This window comes from Oncorhynchus clarkii, chromosome 6 (genome assembly GCF_045791955.1).
Source record: "Oncorhynchus clarkii lewisi isolate Uvic-CL-2024 chromosome 6, UVic_Ocla_1.0, whole genome shotgun sequence".
Taxonomy (NCBI): Eukaryota; Metazoa; Chordata; class Actinopteri; order Salmoniformes; family Salmonidae; genus Oncorhynchus; species Oncorhynchus clarkii.
Window position 1 is genome coordinate 76,131,579 of NC_092152.1, and position 15,110 is coordinate 76,146,688.

Sequence of the window (15,110 nt, forward strand, 5' to 3'; positions counted from 1 at the left end):
CTGTGTAATCTGAGGGAAATATGTGTCTCTAATATGGTCATACATTTGGCAGGCAGTTAGGAAGTGCAGCTCAGTTTCCACCTCATTTTGTGTGCAGTGTGCACATAGCCTGCCTTCTCTTGAGAGCCAGGTCTGCCTTCGGTGGCCTTTCTCAATAGCAAGGCTATGCTAACTGAGTCTGTACAGCATACATAGTCAAAGATTTTAGGTCAGTCAAAGTGGTCAGGTATTATGCCACGGTGTACTCTGTTTAGGGTCAAATAGCATTCTAGTTTGCTCTGGGTTTTTTGCAAATTCTTTCCAATGTGTCAAGTAATTAAATGTGTGTTTTCACCCCACCACTGCTCACCAGGCAAAAGGTTACAATCCCACGTAAACCCAGTGCAGTAGGTGGGGCCTAAAAGTAATCGGAGGCAGAGTGCCAGATCACTCTCGTCCTTGCTCTACGGTTGTTGTGAACGATGTTATCGCAATATTCGGAGAACGAACAGAATTCGCAAGATTCGAATCGAGGAAGTGGGGTGATTGCAGTACTACTGTGCAATTCTAAAGCTTCTTGACGCAATACCGCGACCCGAGCGAGAAGAATGACTCCCCGGAGAGTGTTCGCGTTACCCAGGCAGCAATCCCTGTTTCTTCCGGCCGTCCTTAATCCTTTTGTGCAGGAGGTGAAATTGGCCAAGGCTGACATTATCAAAGTGAGTATAAAATGTAAAATAAATCGATTAACTCATTAATTTATCCGTCACAGAACTGGGGTTGGTATTCAAACGTAAACAGTTGAGCGCAGCCGGGTGGTTGTCCTCTATAGCTCCTCGGCTGTGTGTGTGTCTGGTGGTGCGTGACTATAGCATACAGTACAGGTACATAGCTAATCTAAGCCTATGAAACCCTGACAATCCTTTTGTAATGCCTTGTTATTGTGTAACACAAACAATGGAGGCATTTATGTACACTCTAGAAATTCCTCCAACCATGTGAATTTCTAGAATGAAAAGTTTTATAACACGCGTATCCCTTGGTCAATGGTTGTATCGTTGCGCATTATATATGTTGGTTAGGAAATGTGTGTTTTAAAATGGCTCTTTAAAGTCCTTTCAGTGGCATGAAGTCAGTAACCTTAACACGTTGTAGATCTGTAAAAAAAAAAATGGTGTGTGTGTGATGTGTTTTTTTCTCTCTCTTTGCAGTGTGTATTCCGGGGAATCTTCCTGGTACCTATCCGTGCCATCTTCCTGACTCTGGTTCTCATGGTAACATGGCCTGTTGCTGTCATAACAACATTCATGCACCCTCTCAAAGGAGCAGTGACACCCATGACCGGATGGAGACGGTAAATATACTGCAAAACACCATCCTGTGCCACTACTGGTCTGTATGTATAACTATATTTCAACTATGCATCCACTATGAGTACTTTAATCATTAGTTCCAGAGGATGTACAGAGCCTTGTTGTTTATGACTTAAGTAGTTAGGCCTATGGGCAGTTCCATGGTAACAGAGTTTTGAGAAAGGAAAGAAGATGAGCTAGCTGGTGCTTTGGACAATAAAGACTTCAGCTACACAGAACGAGCTGATGTAGGCTACATTCCTTAACAGCTTGACAGTTTGTTTTTAGTTGAGGATGAACAAGAATTAAACTAGTGTGAAATTACATAGTTGTTACTCCTTCCTGCGTTTCTCAATCCCACAGCTCTTGATGCGTAGGGGTATTTCCACATTAACAGAACTGCACAAACAGCACAAACCATCATTCTTTTACCAAATGTTGCATGTGCACTGTGTGTTTTTGGAACATTTTCTGTGGAAATTGTTCAAAGTAGTCATTGTGCATATAGTTGTATGGTTTGTTTAAAGTGAAAATATGTAAATGTTTGAGCGACGGACCAAATTCACATAGAAATATGAGTTATAGATCGATCATTCTGCTTGAAAGCAAGTATAGGAATTGGTAGATCTGTGCACTATTTCTATGCTTTCCGTCAAGTTTTGTTTTTGCGTCTATTTACTTTCGGTTTTGTACACCAGTTTCAAACAGCTGAAAAAACGATTGTTTTGATTATGGAAACTATATGTCACAGGGGTTTTGATGGTACAATGATTCTCTACACTATACTAGCTTATTTTGTCATATAAACTGAAATTAGGCTAACTATTAGAGTTTTAGCAACCAGGAAATTGATTCCTGCATAGTGCAACTTTAACTTTGCAGTTATTGTTTTTGTTTGACCTAGATTTTAAAGTGAAAAATCTGTCTCAGCATCACTCTGTTACCATGGAATTGCCCCTATACATCAAGAGCTGTGGGATTTTCACACACTGAGAAATGCAGGAAGGATGAAGGAGTAACAACTATGCAATTTCACACTAGTTCTTGTTCATCCTCAACTAAAAATGAACTGTCAAGCTGTTAAAACCTCTTAAGGATCCACCACTTTTTTTCCAATTGTCGCCTAAAATGACATACCCAAATCTAACTGCCTGTAGCTTAGGACCTGAAGCAAGGATATGCATATTCTTGATACCATTTGAAAGGAAACACTTTGAAGTTTGTAGAAATGTGAAATTAATGTAGGAGAATATAACACATTTGATATGGTAAAAGATAATACAAAGGGAAAAAACAAGCGTTTTTTTGTACCATCATCTTTGAAATGCAAGAGAAAGGCCATAATGTACTATTCAAGCCCAGGCGCAATTTAGATTTTGGCTACTAGAAAAAAAACAAGTGTTTTGTACAAAGCAGTGTGTGTACAAAGTTTTGGATTGATCCATTAAATATCACCATCATTTGCAAATAAATTCATAAAAAATCCTACAATGTGATTTTCTTGATTTTTTTTTCTCATTTTGTCTGTCATAGTTGAAGTGTACCTATGATGAAAATTACAGGCCTCTCTCATCTTTTTAAGTGGGAGAACTTGCACAATTGGTGGCTGACTAAATACTTTTTTGCCCCACTGTATATTAACAAGAATTTAAGCTTTGAAGCCTTAAATGCTAATCACCTCATGCTAATCACATTAACCGTCCCGTGGGGGATACCGATCCTGTAGAGGTTTTAAGGAATGTAGCCTACATCAGCCCTTTCTGTGTATTTATTTAACCTTTATTTAACAAATCAAGTCAGCTAAGAGCAAATTGTTATTTAAAATGATGGCCTACCAAGAGGCAAAACACTTCTTGCAGGGACATGGGCTGGGATAAAAATGTTAAAAAGTAGGACAAAACACATCAAGACAAGAGAGACACCACAACACTACATAAAGAGAGACCTAAGACGACAACACAGCATGGCCGCAACACATGACAACCCAGCATGGTAGTAACTAGAGGTCGACCGATTAATCGGAATGGACGATTAATTAGAGCCGATTTCAAGTTTTTTGGACACCGATTTGGCCGATTTAAATATATATATATATATATATATATATATATATATATTTTTTTTTTTACACCTTTATTTAACTAGGCAAGTCAGTTAAGAACACATTCTTAACTGTGGTTTAACTGCCTTGTTCAGGGGTAGAACAACATATTTTTACCTTGTCAGTTTGGGGATTCGTTGTTGCAACCTTCCGGTTACTAGTCCAACGCTCGAACCACCTGCCTTACATTGCACTCCACGAAGAGCCTGCGTGTTACGCGAGGGCAGCAAGAAGCCAAGGTAAGTTGCTAGCTAGCATTAAACTTATCTTATAAAAAACAATCAATCTTAACATAATCACTAGTTAACTACACATGGTTGATGATATTACTAGTTTATCTAGCGTGTCCTGCGTTGCATATAATCGATGCGGTGCCCATTAATTTCTCATCGAATCACAGCCTACTTCGCCAAACAGGTGATGATTTAGCACGGTCGTTGCACCAAACCTAACCATAAATATCAATGCCTTTCTTTAAAATCAATACACAAGTCTATATTTTTTAACCTGCATATTTAGTTAAGATTGCCTGCTAACATGAATTTCTTATAATTAGGGTAATTGTGTCACTTCTCTTGCGTTCCGTGCAAGCAGTCTGGGCCGCCTGGCTCATTGCGAACTGTGTGAAGTACATTTATTCCTAACAAAGACCGTAATTAATTTGCCAGGATTGTACATAATTATGACATAACATTGAAGGTTTTACAATGTAACAGAAATATTTAGACTTAGGGATGCCACCCGTTAGATACAATACGTAACGGTTCCGTATTTCACTGAAAGAATAAACGTTTTGTTTTCGAAATGATAGTTTCCGGATTCGACCATATTTATGACCAAAGACTCGTATTTCTGTGTGCTATTATATTATAGTCTATTATTTGATAGAGCAGTCTGACTGAGCGATGGTAGGCAGCAGCAGGCTCGTACGCATTCATTCAAACAGCACTTTCGTGCGTTTTGCCAGCAGCTCTTCGCAATGCTTCAAGCATTGAGCTGTTTATGACTTCCAGCCTATCAACTCCTGAGATTAGGCTGGTGTAACCAATGTGAAATGGCCAGCTAGTTAGCGGGGTGCACGCTAATAGCGTTTCAATTGGTGACGTCACTCGCTCTGAGACTTGGAGTAGTTGTTCCCCTTGCTCCGCAAGGGCCGTGGCATTTGTGGATCGATGGATAACGCTGCTTCGAGGGTGGCTGTTGTCGATGTGTTCCTGGTTCGAGCCCAGGTAGGGGCGAGGAGAGGGACGGAAGCTACACTGGCAATACTAAAGTGCCTATAAGAACATCTAACATCAAAGGTATATGAAATGCAGATGGTATAGAGAGAGATATTCCTATAATAACTACAACCTAAAACTTCTTACCTGGGAATATTGAAGACTCATGTTAAAAGGAACCACCAGCTTTCATATGTTCTCATGTTCTAAGCAAGGAACTTAAATGGTAGCTTTTTTACATGGCACATATTGCACTTTTACTTTCTTCTCCAACGCATTGTTTTTGCATTATTTGAACCAAATTGAACATGTTTCATTATTTATTTGAGGCTAAATTGATTTTATTGATGTATTATATTACGTTAAAATAAGTGTTCATTCAGTATTGTTGTAATTGTCATTATTACAAATAAATTAAAACAATTGGCTGATTAATCGGTATCGGCTTTTTTTGGTTCTCCAATAATCGGTATCGGCGTTGAAAAATCATAATTGGTCGACCTCTAGTAGTAACATAACAACAACCTGATAGCGACACAACATGGCAGCAACACAACATGGCAGCAACACAACATGGCAGCAACACAACATGGCAGCAACACAACATGGCAGCAACACAACATGGCAGCAACACAAACATGGTACAAACATTATTAGGCGCATAAAACAGCACAAAGGGAAAAAGGTGGAGACAACAATACATGATGCAAAGCAGACACAAGTCTCAGTAAATGATTGAGTCTTTGAATGCAGAGATGGAGATAAAACTGTCCAGTTTGAGTGTAGCTGAAGCAGTCTTCATTAGATCTTGTCTGTATCTAACGAAACACTATCTACCTCTTCTTCTTTATTTCCTCAGAATGGAGGGGGTCATAGAGATATGTTGCATGAGGCCTGATGCAACACATGATAAATAAACCAAATGTGTTCTTCTGTGACTCAAAAGCAGCCCACTTCCCTCTCTCTTTGATTGTATGTGTTGATATGACCACAGCTACATGCAGCTGCTGGTTGTTTATCGCTCGTGTTCAGGTCTGTTTTATTTGATAGTTGATAACACTAACTAGCTGATGAACATGGAGCACCAACTTAATACAGTACTACTGACCATCAAAAGGCTAAGTTGAGGCCCTGACAACACACAGATCTATGTTGACTGTAATATTGGTCCATCCATGTTCAGTGTCTCTAGGTGAATATTCCTGACAGTGTACAACTGTTAGTTTAATCTGTATAGTTTCATGCTAAATCTTTGTTGATGTTTGACTCTCTGGTTCCCCAGGTTCATGTGTCGGCGTGTGATGGCGTTCCTGGGGAGGTCCTACTACTTCTTCATGGGCTTCAGGGTGGTGGTGAAGGGCCAGCAGGTGAGCAGTGCAGAGGCCCCCATTCTGGCTGTGGCCCCACACTCCACCTTCTTTGATGGCATTGTGTGCATCGTAGCAGGCCTGCCCTCCACTGTGTCCCGCACTGAGAACCTCGCCACTCCTATATTTGGCAGTGAGTGTTGTTTCTTTCTGGGGTTTTTTAGTAGAGGGTTAGGTGTTTTCTTTTTAGAGTGTGTGTTTGTGAGTCAGCGATCAGTGTGTGTGGGTCTGTCAATGATAAGTGTGGGTATTTATGCTGATTCTGTTTGCAGATGTAATATCCGTTAGTGTTTATCTGATGTGTGTGTTTCCTCTCCAGGGTTTGTGCGGTGCCTCCAGCCTGTAATGGTGTGCATTAGTGCTGAGCGATTAACTGACATTTTTAACAACTAATTGACCAACAGCGGTTCAATTATTTCATTTCCATTTAGTTAGTTTTTTTCCCTGTGAGCTCAATGCGCACATTCTCGTACATTCTCTGGAGATAAATCAGATCCAGCCTGAAGTGTGCGATGTAGTAGGGGGTTGTAGTTTCCAACAGGCCAATATTATGCGTAGTTTAGTACATAAAACGTGGTAATTAACTACAATGACCATAATCTATTGCGCATCTGCTTGTCCGGTCTGTGTTTCTTTTACGCCTGCAATGGAAGACAGAAGAATGCGAGATCGTGAGGTGATATAGAGAGCAGATGTAGCTTCGTGAGGCATCTCTAACTAAAAATACATGATCTTAGTGATTGATAGTTGGTATTCAGCAGTCATAAAGTATGCCTTATTTACTTTGAGGAACTACACAATAGTGATTTTGTCAGACAGCATAGGTTGCAGCTCTATAGAGACGAGATGATGACTTGGAGTAAAATAATGAATCCATCAAATGAAACAAATGTAATATACACAGCAACTGAAATATTTTATTAAAGAAAAGTAATGTGAATAAATGATGGTTAATAAGTGATAAGCAGTAATGGACAGTCACTACCATCATGGGACTTTTATTCATTGTTTTATTCTGTGTTACAGCATTCAACCCACATAATGCATAGTGCATTTAATCTTTAAAAAAAGAATCGTAATCGAAACACTAAAAAACTCTAATTGCTCAGCACTCGTGTGTGAGTTTATCTTTCCTTTCTCCATTCAGGGTTTGTGCGGTGTCTCCAGCCGGTGCTGGTCTCCAGACAGGACCCAGACTCCCGTAAGAACACCATTATGGAGATAGACAGCAGAGCCAAGTCTGGAGGCCGCTGGCCACAGGTCTGTCGCAGGCATACACACACACACACACAGTTTTGAATAACTAACCTTGTGGGGACACACAATTCAGTCCCATTCAAAATCCTATTTTCCCTAACCCTCAACCTAATTCTAACCCTAACACTAATTCTGACCTTAACCCTAAACCCCCCATAAATACCATTTGATCTTGTGGGGACTAACAAAATGTCCCTAGTTGGTCAATTTATTTTCTTAATTTACTATTCATGTGGGGACTTCTGTTCTCCACAAGTATAGTTTTTTTTTTTTTTTTTTTTTTTTTTTTTTTACCTTTATTTAACCAGGCAAGTCAGTTAAGAACAAATTCTTATTTTCAATGACGGCCTGGGAACAGTGGGTTAACTGCCTGTTCAGGGGCAGAACGACAGATTGTACCTTGTCAGCTCGGGGGTTTTGAACTCGCAACCTTCCGGTTACTAGTCCAACGCTCTAACCACTAGGCTACACATCCACAAACACACAGCCAGTATTTTTTTTAAATCATAATTTATCATGTCTTGTCTAGCTTGTAGTCTGACAAGGAGCTTGGGAATGAAACATCACGCCTTTTCACACCAAGAATTTGCCTTGTAAACTTCCTCTCGCGTGACATATCCTTCAAACACAATTGCTGTTGCTTCTTCTTTGTGACAGAAAGTCTACTTCATTCAGCATAGAATGAAACACTGGAATAGATCCATCTACATTGTCAGTGGTGGTAGCCTAGTGGTTAGAGCATTGGACTAGTAACCGAAAGGTTGCTAGAGCGAATCCCCGAGCTGACAAGGTAAAAATCTGTCATTCTGCCACTGAGCAAGGCAGTTTAACCCACTGTTTCTTGGGCACCGATGATGTGGATGCCAATAAAGGCAGCCCCCTGCACCTCTCTGATTCAGAGGGGTTAGGTTAAATGCAGAAGACACATTTCAGTTGTACAACTGAAAATAAACATTTAGTTATTTATGTTCCAGATCCTGGTCTTCCCTGAGGGGACTTGTACAAATCGCTCATGTCTCATCACTTTCAAACAAGGTAGGTTGAACTTCACTACCATGTTTGTTTTTAAATAGGAGTAGAAACACCTTTGTATGGATCCAAGGTATCAATATTATACCAAACAGTGTACTGTTGATAGGGTTTGAAAATCATGTGGGACCCTACTATGTCCATGTTGTATTCCCACTTAACAGGCTGGTTGTCATTTGTTTATAGTGGAGACAGACAGTCTGCTGGGAGAGACACACAGTTCCATCCACACTAGTGGTGTCATTTACTTAATGCAAATTCACTCGTAAACTAATGGCAGAGATAGTGCCATCATGCGGTTGCAGAATGGTGTTCATTTAACTTTTTTCCTCGGTGCTTGTGTAACCGGTGTGAAATGACTAGCTAGTCAGCTGTGCATGCCAGTAGAGTTTCAATCACTGACTTCACCCACTCTGAGACCTTAAAGTAGTTGTTTCCATTACTCTGCAAGGGCTGTGGCTTTTGTGGAGCGATGGGTAATGATGCCTCGAGGGTGACTGTTGTCGACGTGTGCAGAGGGTTCCTGGTTCAAGCCCAGGCTGGGGTGAGGAGCGGGACGGAATTAACACTGTTACAATTATTTTGACACAACACCTCTTCATTTACTCCCAGTGTGCTACATGCTATCTGCCTCATTGTGTGGTCAGTCACCTGATGCACACACAATGGGCTTCTCCAGAGTGAAGGGGCCTGAGTGAATCCATTACTTCCTGAAACAGTAGCCATAGCGAAATGGAATAGATTGCACAATGAGATAATGAACTTCAGAAGGAAATTACTGACTGATTATCTTCACTCAATACCAAGAACTAGGCTATTAGGATCTGAGTGAATTATACAGTAGCAATTGCTATGGTTCAATCCTAAAGCTGTAAACCTGAGAATGCATCTAATAATTAATGCAAATAACAGCATATAAGACCATCAATTACACTCTATGGCATGTTACAGTTTTTGCATAGACATTTGCATCTAACTGAATTACTTTGTTCTACTACAGTGCCAATAGCCAAACCAACAGACCTAATACTAGTGGCTTCCTTACAGTACTGATTGGTATATTGATCAGGGTTAGATGAATCCAGCTTCAGGTCTTGTTATTGGTAGGACGTGTACTGTGGGTAAATGAGTTGTCATCGGCTGCACTCTGTCCAATTAGTAGGCTGTCTGTGCTCCTGTGTTTGCACATATAGGTTGTGTGTGTGTGTGTGTGCTCATTAAGTTAGAATAGTAGTCAGTGCTGGAGGTCAGTAGGGTCTCACTCTGTCCCTCTCTCCCCGTCAGGTGCCTTCGTCCCTGGGGTCCCGGTGCAGCCTGTGGTCATGAGATATCCCAACAGACTGGACACTGTGACTTGGACTTGGCAAGGCTTCAGCTCGTAAGTCTGCAGTGCACTCAGTGGATTACAATCATCAGTGTTGCCTCAACGCTTCGACGCTACATGTCCCCTGTTGTTTTCCTTACAGTGTCTCATATTGCAACTATGTTCCTGTGACTTCTCCTCATGGGCCATAGTTAGGCCTCAAACTCTGGGAATAGAGATTTTCACTGTTGAGCGATGAATTGTTTTTCAGTTTAGTGGGCTTACATTTCAATCTTGTTGTATGGGATTACCGTTATGCCCTTTGAATAGAGGTGATGATGATTTGTGGTGATGTTCTTTCAGGAGAACCCTGCTGCTTCTCACTCTGTCTCAGCTCTACACCAATGTAGAGATAGAGGTTAGTATTAACACAACACACTACACAGGAATACTTACTTAGAAAGCCAAGAGATAATGACTTCATAACACGTTCATTAACAGTACCTATGTGTTATGTATGGCTTGTGAATGTATTATAAAGACCTTATCTAGGTAGCCCTCCAGTTAGCCTGTACTTCCTGGTTAGTCCCTGTTTTGACCTTTGCCCTCTCCTCCAGTTTCTTCCTCCAGTTACCCCTACTGAGGAGGAAAAGAAAAGACCTGTGCTGTTCGCCAGGACAGTACGAAATGTTATGGCCCAGTAAGTGTGTGTGTGAATGGTATTACAGCATTTAATAATATCTTCCTTATGTATATTCTTACCCATCTCTTCAATTCTATCCCTATGTGTGTGCAGGGCCCTGGGTGTGCCAGTGACGGACCACACATATGAGGACTGTAGACTGATGATCTCAGCTGGGGAGCTCACCCTGCCAATGGAGGCTGGTCTAGTGGAGTTCACTAAGATCAGCCAAAAACTTGAGTAAGACTGGTTCCTCTACCGCTCTAATACTGTGCTATTGCCACTGTGGCAACACACTATGTCCTGTTATGTACTTTTGTGTCACCCACTGGCAAGCTCCACACTGAAGTAACACTGCCTTACACAATACTGCTTTATTTGGCCAACTGCTACATCGGCAATTGGTAATAGTTGGACACACACACAGACCTACACCCTCTTCCGCCCCTGAGTAAGTCCTTGTGTCCTGCCCTCCTCCTTTCCTCCCCGGTCCCCCTCAGCCTGAAGTGGGACAACGTGAAGAAGGAGCTAGAGGGCTTTGCAGCTGTGGCCTGCTCCTGTAAAGGAGGCCGCATCAACATCCAGGAGTTCGCCAGCTTCCTCAAGCTTCCCATCAGCCCCGCCCTGCAGGAGCTGTTTGCTCTATTTGACAGGGTGAGAGCCAGTCACATCTAGTTCGGTTCAATCTCTCTTCTAGGCTTTCCTAGGTTGTGTTGGACTGGTGCAAGCTTGGCTGGAGGAAGTCTACACCATATTTCTTACAACATTCCTTTGAAATCCACAAAGGGAAGTGTACGACTACACTATTCTTTCAAAGCATAGAGAATCAGACCACAGCCATTCTGTCTGTTCTCTCCAACCTGTGACTGGATGGGCTAAGTAACCGAGGATTTAGTATGCTGTCCCCCACTGCTTTGTTCATAGAGAGGAGACGTTCTGTCTGAAGAAATAAAGGAACCATTGTTCATCTTGGAAAAACATATTGTATTTGTAGAGTATTGTCGTCCACTGAATGCAATGTGTAGTCTGGCTTTGTTAACTGATACGTAGCTGTCACTCTGTCTCTCTAGGATGGAGATGGCACCATTGACTTCAGAGAGTATGTCATCGGTGTAACCATCTTATGTCGGCCAGCTAACACCGAAGAGGTCCTCCGCACAGCTTTCCAGGTTTGGCCAATAAAAACCCTGCTTGTTGCGAATGTTACTGTGTCACATTTAGCTGTCCAACACATGACATTGGGGCCTAGGTATGTAGCTGACGCAGACTGTGTCTGTGAGGTCTACCCATGGTTTGGAAGCAATAGACAAGCACTCAGTTGCTATGATAAAGTTAAATACGTGTGTGTGGTTGTCTAAGGGGAACATGAAGTAGGTTTGAAAGCCACATGGTTATAAAAGCAATCTCGATTTCAATTAGCAATCCTATGTGTTGTCATTACTTAACTAATTGTCTCCCTCTCCTCTCAGCTGTTTGACACTGACGAGGACCAAAGAATCACTCATGAAGAGTTCTCCTCCATGCTTCGCTCTGCTCTAGGCGTGTGTGACCTCAACGTCTCCAAACTCTTTAAGGAGATAGATACAGACAGCTCTGAATTCATCACTTTCTGTAAGTAGACCCTTGTGAAGGTCAAAGGTTATCTGAAGTGGAGGACTCCAGCATGAACTAAAGGCAGCTGACTGCTTGCCTTGACGGAACACCATAGAAAAGGCCATGTTGAGCCTTGGATCTCTCCATTCTAGAAATATAGAAAGAGAAATACTATATGGATTTGAAAGTGGGATATTAATATTTGTATAATTTGTTTAATCCTTTGTTTTTAATTCCCATAGGAAATTAACACTACTTTCACCAAAAGTAGCCCATTTAAAACAACAACTTGGTGGAATTTTAGTTGAATTTTTATGATGGATCAAATCAAAGTTTATTTGTCACGTGCGCCGAATACAACAGGTGTAAACCTTACAGTGAAATGCTTACTTACAGGCTCTAACCAATGGTGCGAGAAAAAAAAGATGTGTGTGTGTGTGTGTGTGTGTGTGTGTGTGTAGGTAAGTAAAGAAATAAAACAACAGTAAAAAGACATTAGAAAAAAGAGTAGCAAGGCTACATACAGACACCGGTTAGTCAGGCTGATTGAGGTAGTATGTACATGTAGGTATGGTTAAAGTGATTATGCATATATGATGAACAGAGAGTAGCAGAAGTGTAAAAAGAGGGGTTGGCAGGTGGAGGGACACAATGCAGATAGCCCGGTTAGCCAATGTGCGGGAGCACTGGTTGGTCAGGCCAATTTAGGTAGTATGTACATGAATGTATAGTTAAAGTGACTATGCATATAAGATAAACAGAGAGTATCAGCAGCGTAAAAGAGGGGTTGGGGGTGGTAGGCACACAATGCAAATAGTCCGGGTAACCATTTGGTTACCTGTTCAGGAGTCTTATGGCTTGGGGGTAAAAACTGTTGAGAAGCCTTTTTGTCCTAGACTTGGCACTCCGGTACCGCTTGCCATGCGGTAGTAGAGAGAACAGTCTATGACTGGGGTGGCTGGGGTCTTTGACCATTTTTAGGGCCTTCCTCTGACACCGCCTGGTGTAGAGGTCCTGGATGGCAGGCAGCTTTGTCCCAGTGATGTACTGGGCCTTACGCACTACCCTCTGAAGTGAGGAGGGGCTGAGCACACACCCCTGAGGAGCTCCAGTGTTGAGGATCAGCGTGGCAGATGTAGCTTTTTTAGTCACTGACAATTTGAATATAGTTCTGATTTGATCCTCTCTGAAACTGAATTCCAGGTATTGTGAGCATTGATAATATACCAGATATACTACTGTAAGTTTTGATTTGACCCTCTGTCTCTCCATTTCCCTCTCCAGCCGAGTTCCAGGCGTTTGCCCTGCACCACCCAGAGTATGCCAAGCTGTTCACCACCTATCTGGAGCTCCAGCGGTACCAGGCCCTCCAGGGGGTGGAGTCAGAACTCTCTTCCACCAATCATGTCTCCTCTGAGGACAACCAGGAAGAGAGCATCTCTGACAAGAAGGACGACTAAGTCTGAGGCAGAGACTGTGTTTGAGAGCATTACCATACATTTTGTTCAGTAGCTGATCACGGACTGAGCAAACTGACTGATCTACTGTTAATTATACAGTTATTTAAGATCCAAGGTGATTTGTTGATCAGTAAGTCTGCAGTTGCCGACTGCAATGTTGTCGATCTAGATCATGTACAGAGACGGAACTCTTTTTGAGCTCTCAGTTGAATACACAGAGAGACAAACTACTGAGTCTGATGAACCACAACAGGATCTTTTCTATTGCACTGATTTTAGAGAACTGGAACCTCATTTTGACCTCATAGGAAATAAGATGATGTATGTTTAAATTAATGTTGCTATTCTGCAAAAGTAAATCATAATTTTTGCTTAAATTCTTTCTATGATTTTTTAGTGCCTTACAAACCTCGCTTACAACTCTTTTTAAGAGCTATTGTTTGTTTCTGTACAGATGGGGTGGAATCAGACCTCCAAGTATATTTTTTCAGATCCTTGTTTATGGCAGTAATGTGGTCATAGGAAGGTTGAACAATATACGGATATCCACTTAATCCTAACGCTTTTAGGAATTTACTCATAGCAATGTTGAACTTTTTTGTAGATACCCCTGCTGATTTTGATTTAAGGCATCCCATTGTTTTGTCATAGTTTTGCCTCTTCAGATGAAAACTACCTAGTGCCAGCCCATAATGTATTTAAATGACCTGGATACCCTTCTGAGATGACTGTATCCTGTACTATTTAATGTGTCTACCTGTTCACCTCTGTTTTCTACAGATTTTCCTTGAAGATAACTGGAAAGGCTGCCAAACGTTGCTTTTGTATGAGTTGAAAGTCTTTAATGTATGACTGGATTGCAGAAAATTGTCATTAATACATTTTTCTAATGATATCAACCCAATCTGGCAACCCAGCAAAGGAGCAATAATACAAGCTATAAGGATACATGCTGTGCTTTACAGTTTTTCCACTGCTCAGGGACACACACTGTAAGTAGTGCTGCTGTATAATTAGCTAAAGGTTTTGCTCTGCATCTGTTTCTATTTGCATTTCCATTGAAGAGTGATGTTGCTGAGGCAGCAGTGGAACCTTATGGCTTTAGCCAAACTAAAGCCCAAGCATCTACTGAAAAATAAGGCAATTTGTGAGCAAAAAGGCAAGTCTGCCTAGTAATACATACCCCCTGGAATACACTGTTGTATGGTTTCAAGTTAACTAGCGTGCATTGTTATTTATTTAGCAGAGCGCGTTGTTGCAATTATGTACATTTTTGTGAACACAGCAAACTTTCTGTTTTGCAATAAAATCCAGTACAATTTTAACTCTTCGATGACTTGTATTTTATAGCTTTTAAACTTCTGTAATTAGTCTTTTTGCTTTCAACTTTCTTGTTCTAATTATGTGTATTCTCCCTGTTAGTGTGCTTACTTGTGTGTATGTAAATATATGGTTGTTTGACTCGGTTGATTCGAGCTTGGCATGAGAAACTCCAAGGTTGGGGGTTCAATTCCTGTAGGGATCACATACACATACTATACATGTGTGCACTCACTTTACTGTAAATCCCTTTGTATAAAAAGTGTCTGCTGGATGGCATATATACTAAACAAAAATATAAACACAACATGCAACAATTTTAAAGATTTTACTGAGTTACAGTCCATATAAGGAAATCAGTCAATTGAAATAAATTCATTAGGCCCTAATCTGTGGATTCCACATGACTGAGTAAGGGTGCAGCCATGGGTGGGCCTGTGAGGGCAT

The 15,110-nt window shown here is 41.2% G+C and overlaps 1 protein-coding gene across 1 annotated transcript; it reads left to right on the forward strand.

Annotated features, from left to right (window-relative positions):
* The first annotated feature begins 400 nt into the window (after positions 1 to 400).
* LOC139411615 (lysophosphatidylcholine acyltransferase 2-like) lies at positions 401 to 14,668 on the forward strand. The gene is made up of 13 exons (XM_071158196.1): positions 401 to 698; positions 1,191 to 1,333; positions 5,935 to 6,152; positions 7,167 to 7,279; positions 8,251 to 8,311; positions 9,590 to 9,683; positions 9,972 to 10,026; positions 10,226 to 10,308; positions 10,405 to 10,530; positions 10,791 to 10,944; positions 11,361 to 11,459; positions 11,760 to 11,901; positions 13,168 to 14,668. Exons 1-13 carry the CDS (start codon positions 588 to 590, stop codon positions 13,341 to 13,343), a joined length of 1,575 nt encoding a protein of 524 aa, XP_071014297.1. The 5' UTR covers positions 401 to 587; the 3' UTR covers positions 13,344 to 14,668.
* The last annotated feature ends 442 nt before the right edge of the window (positions 14,669 to 15,110 follow it).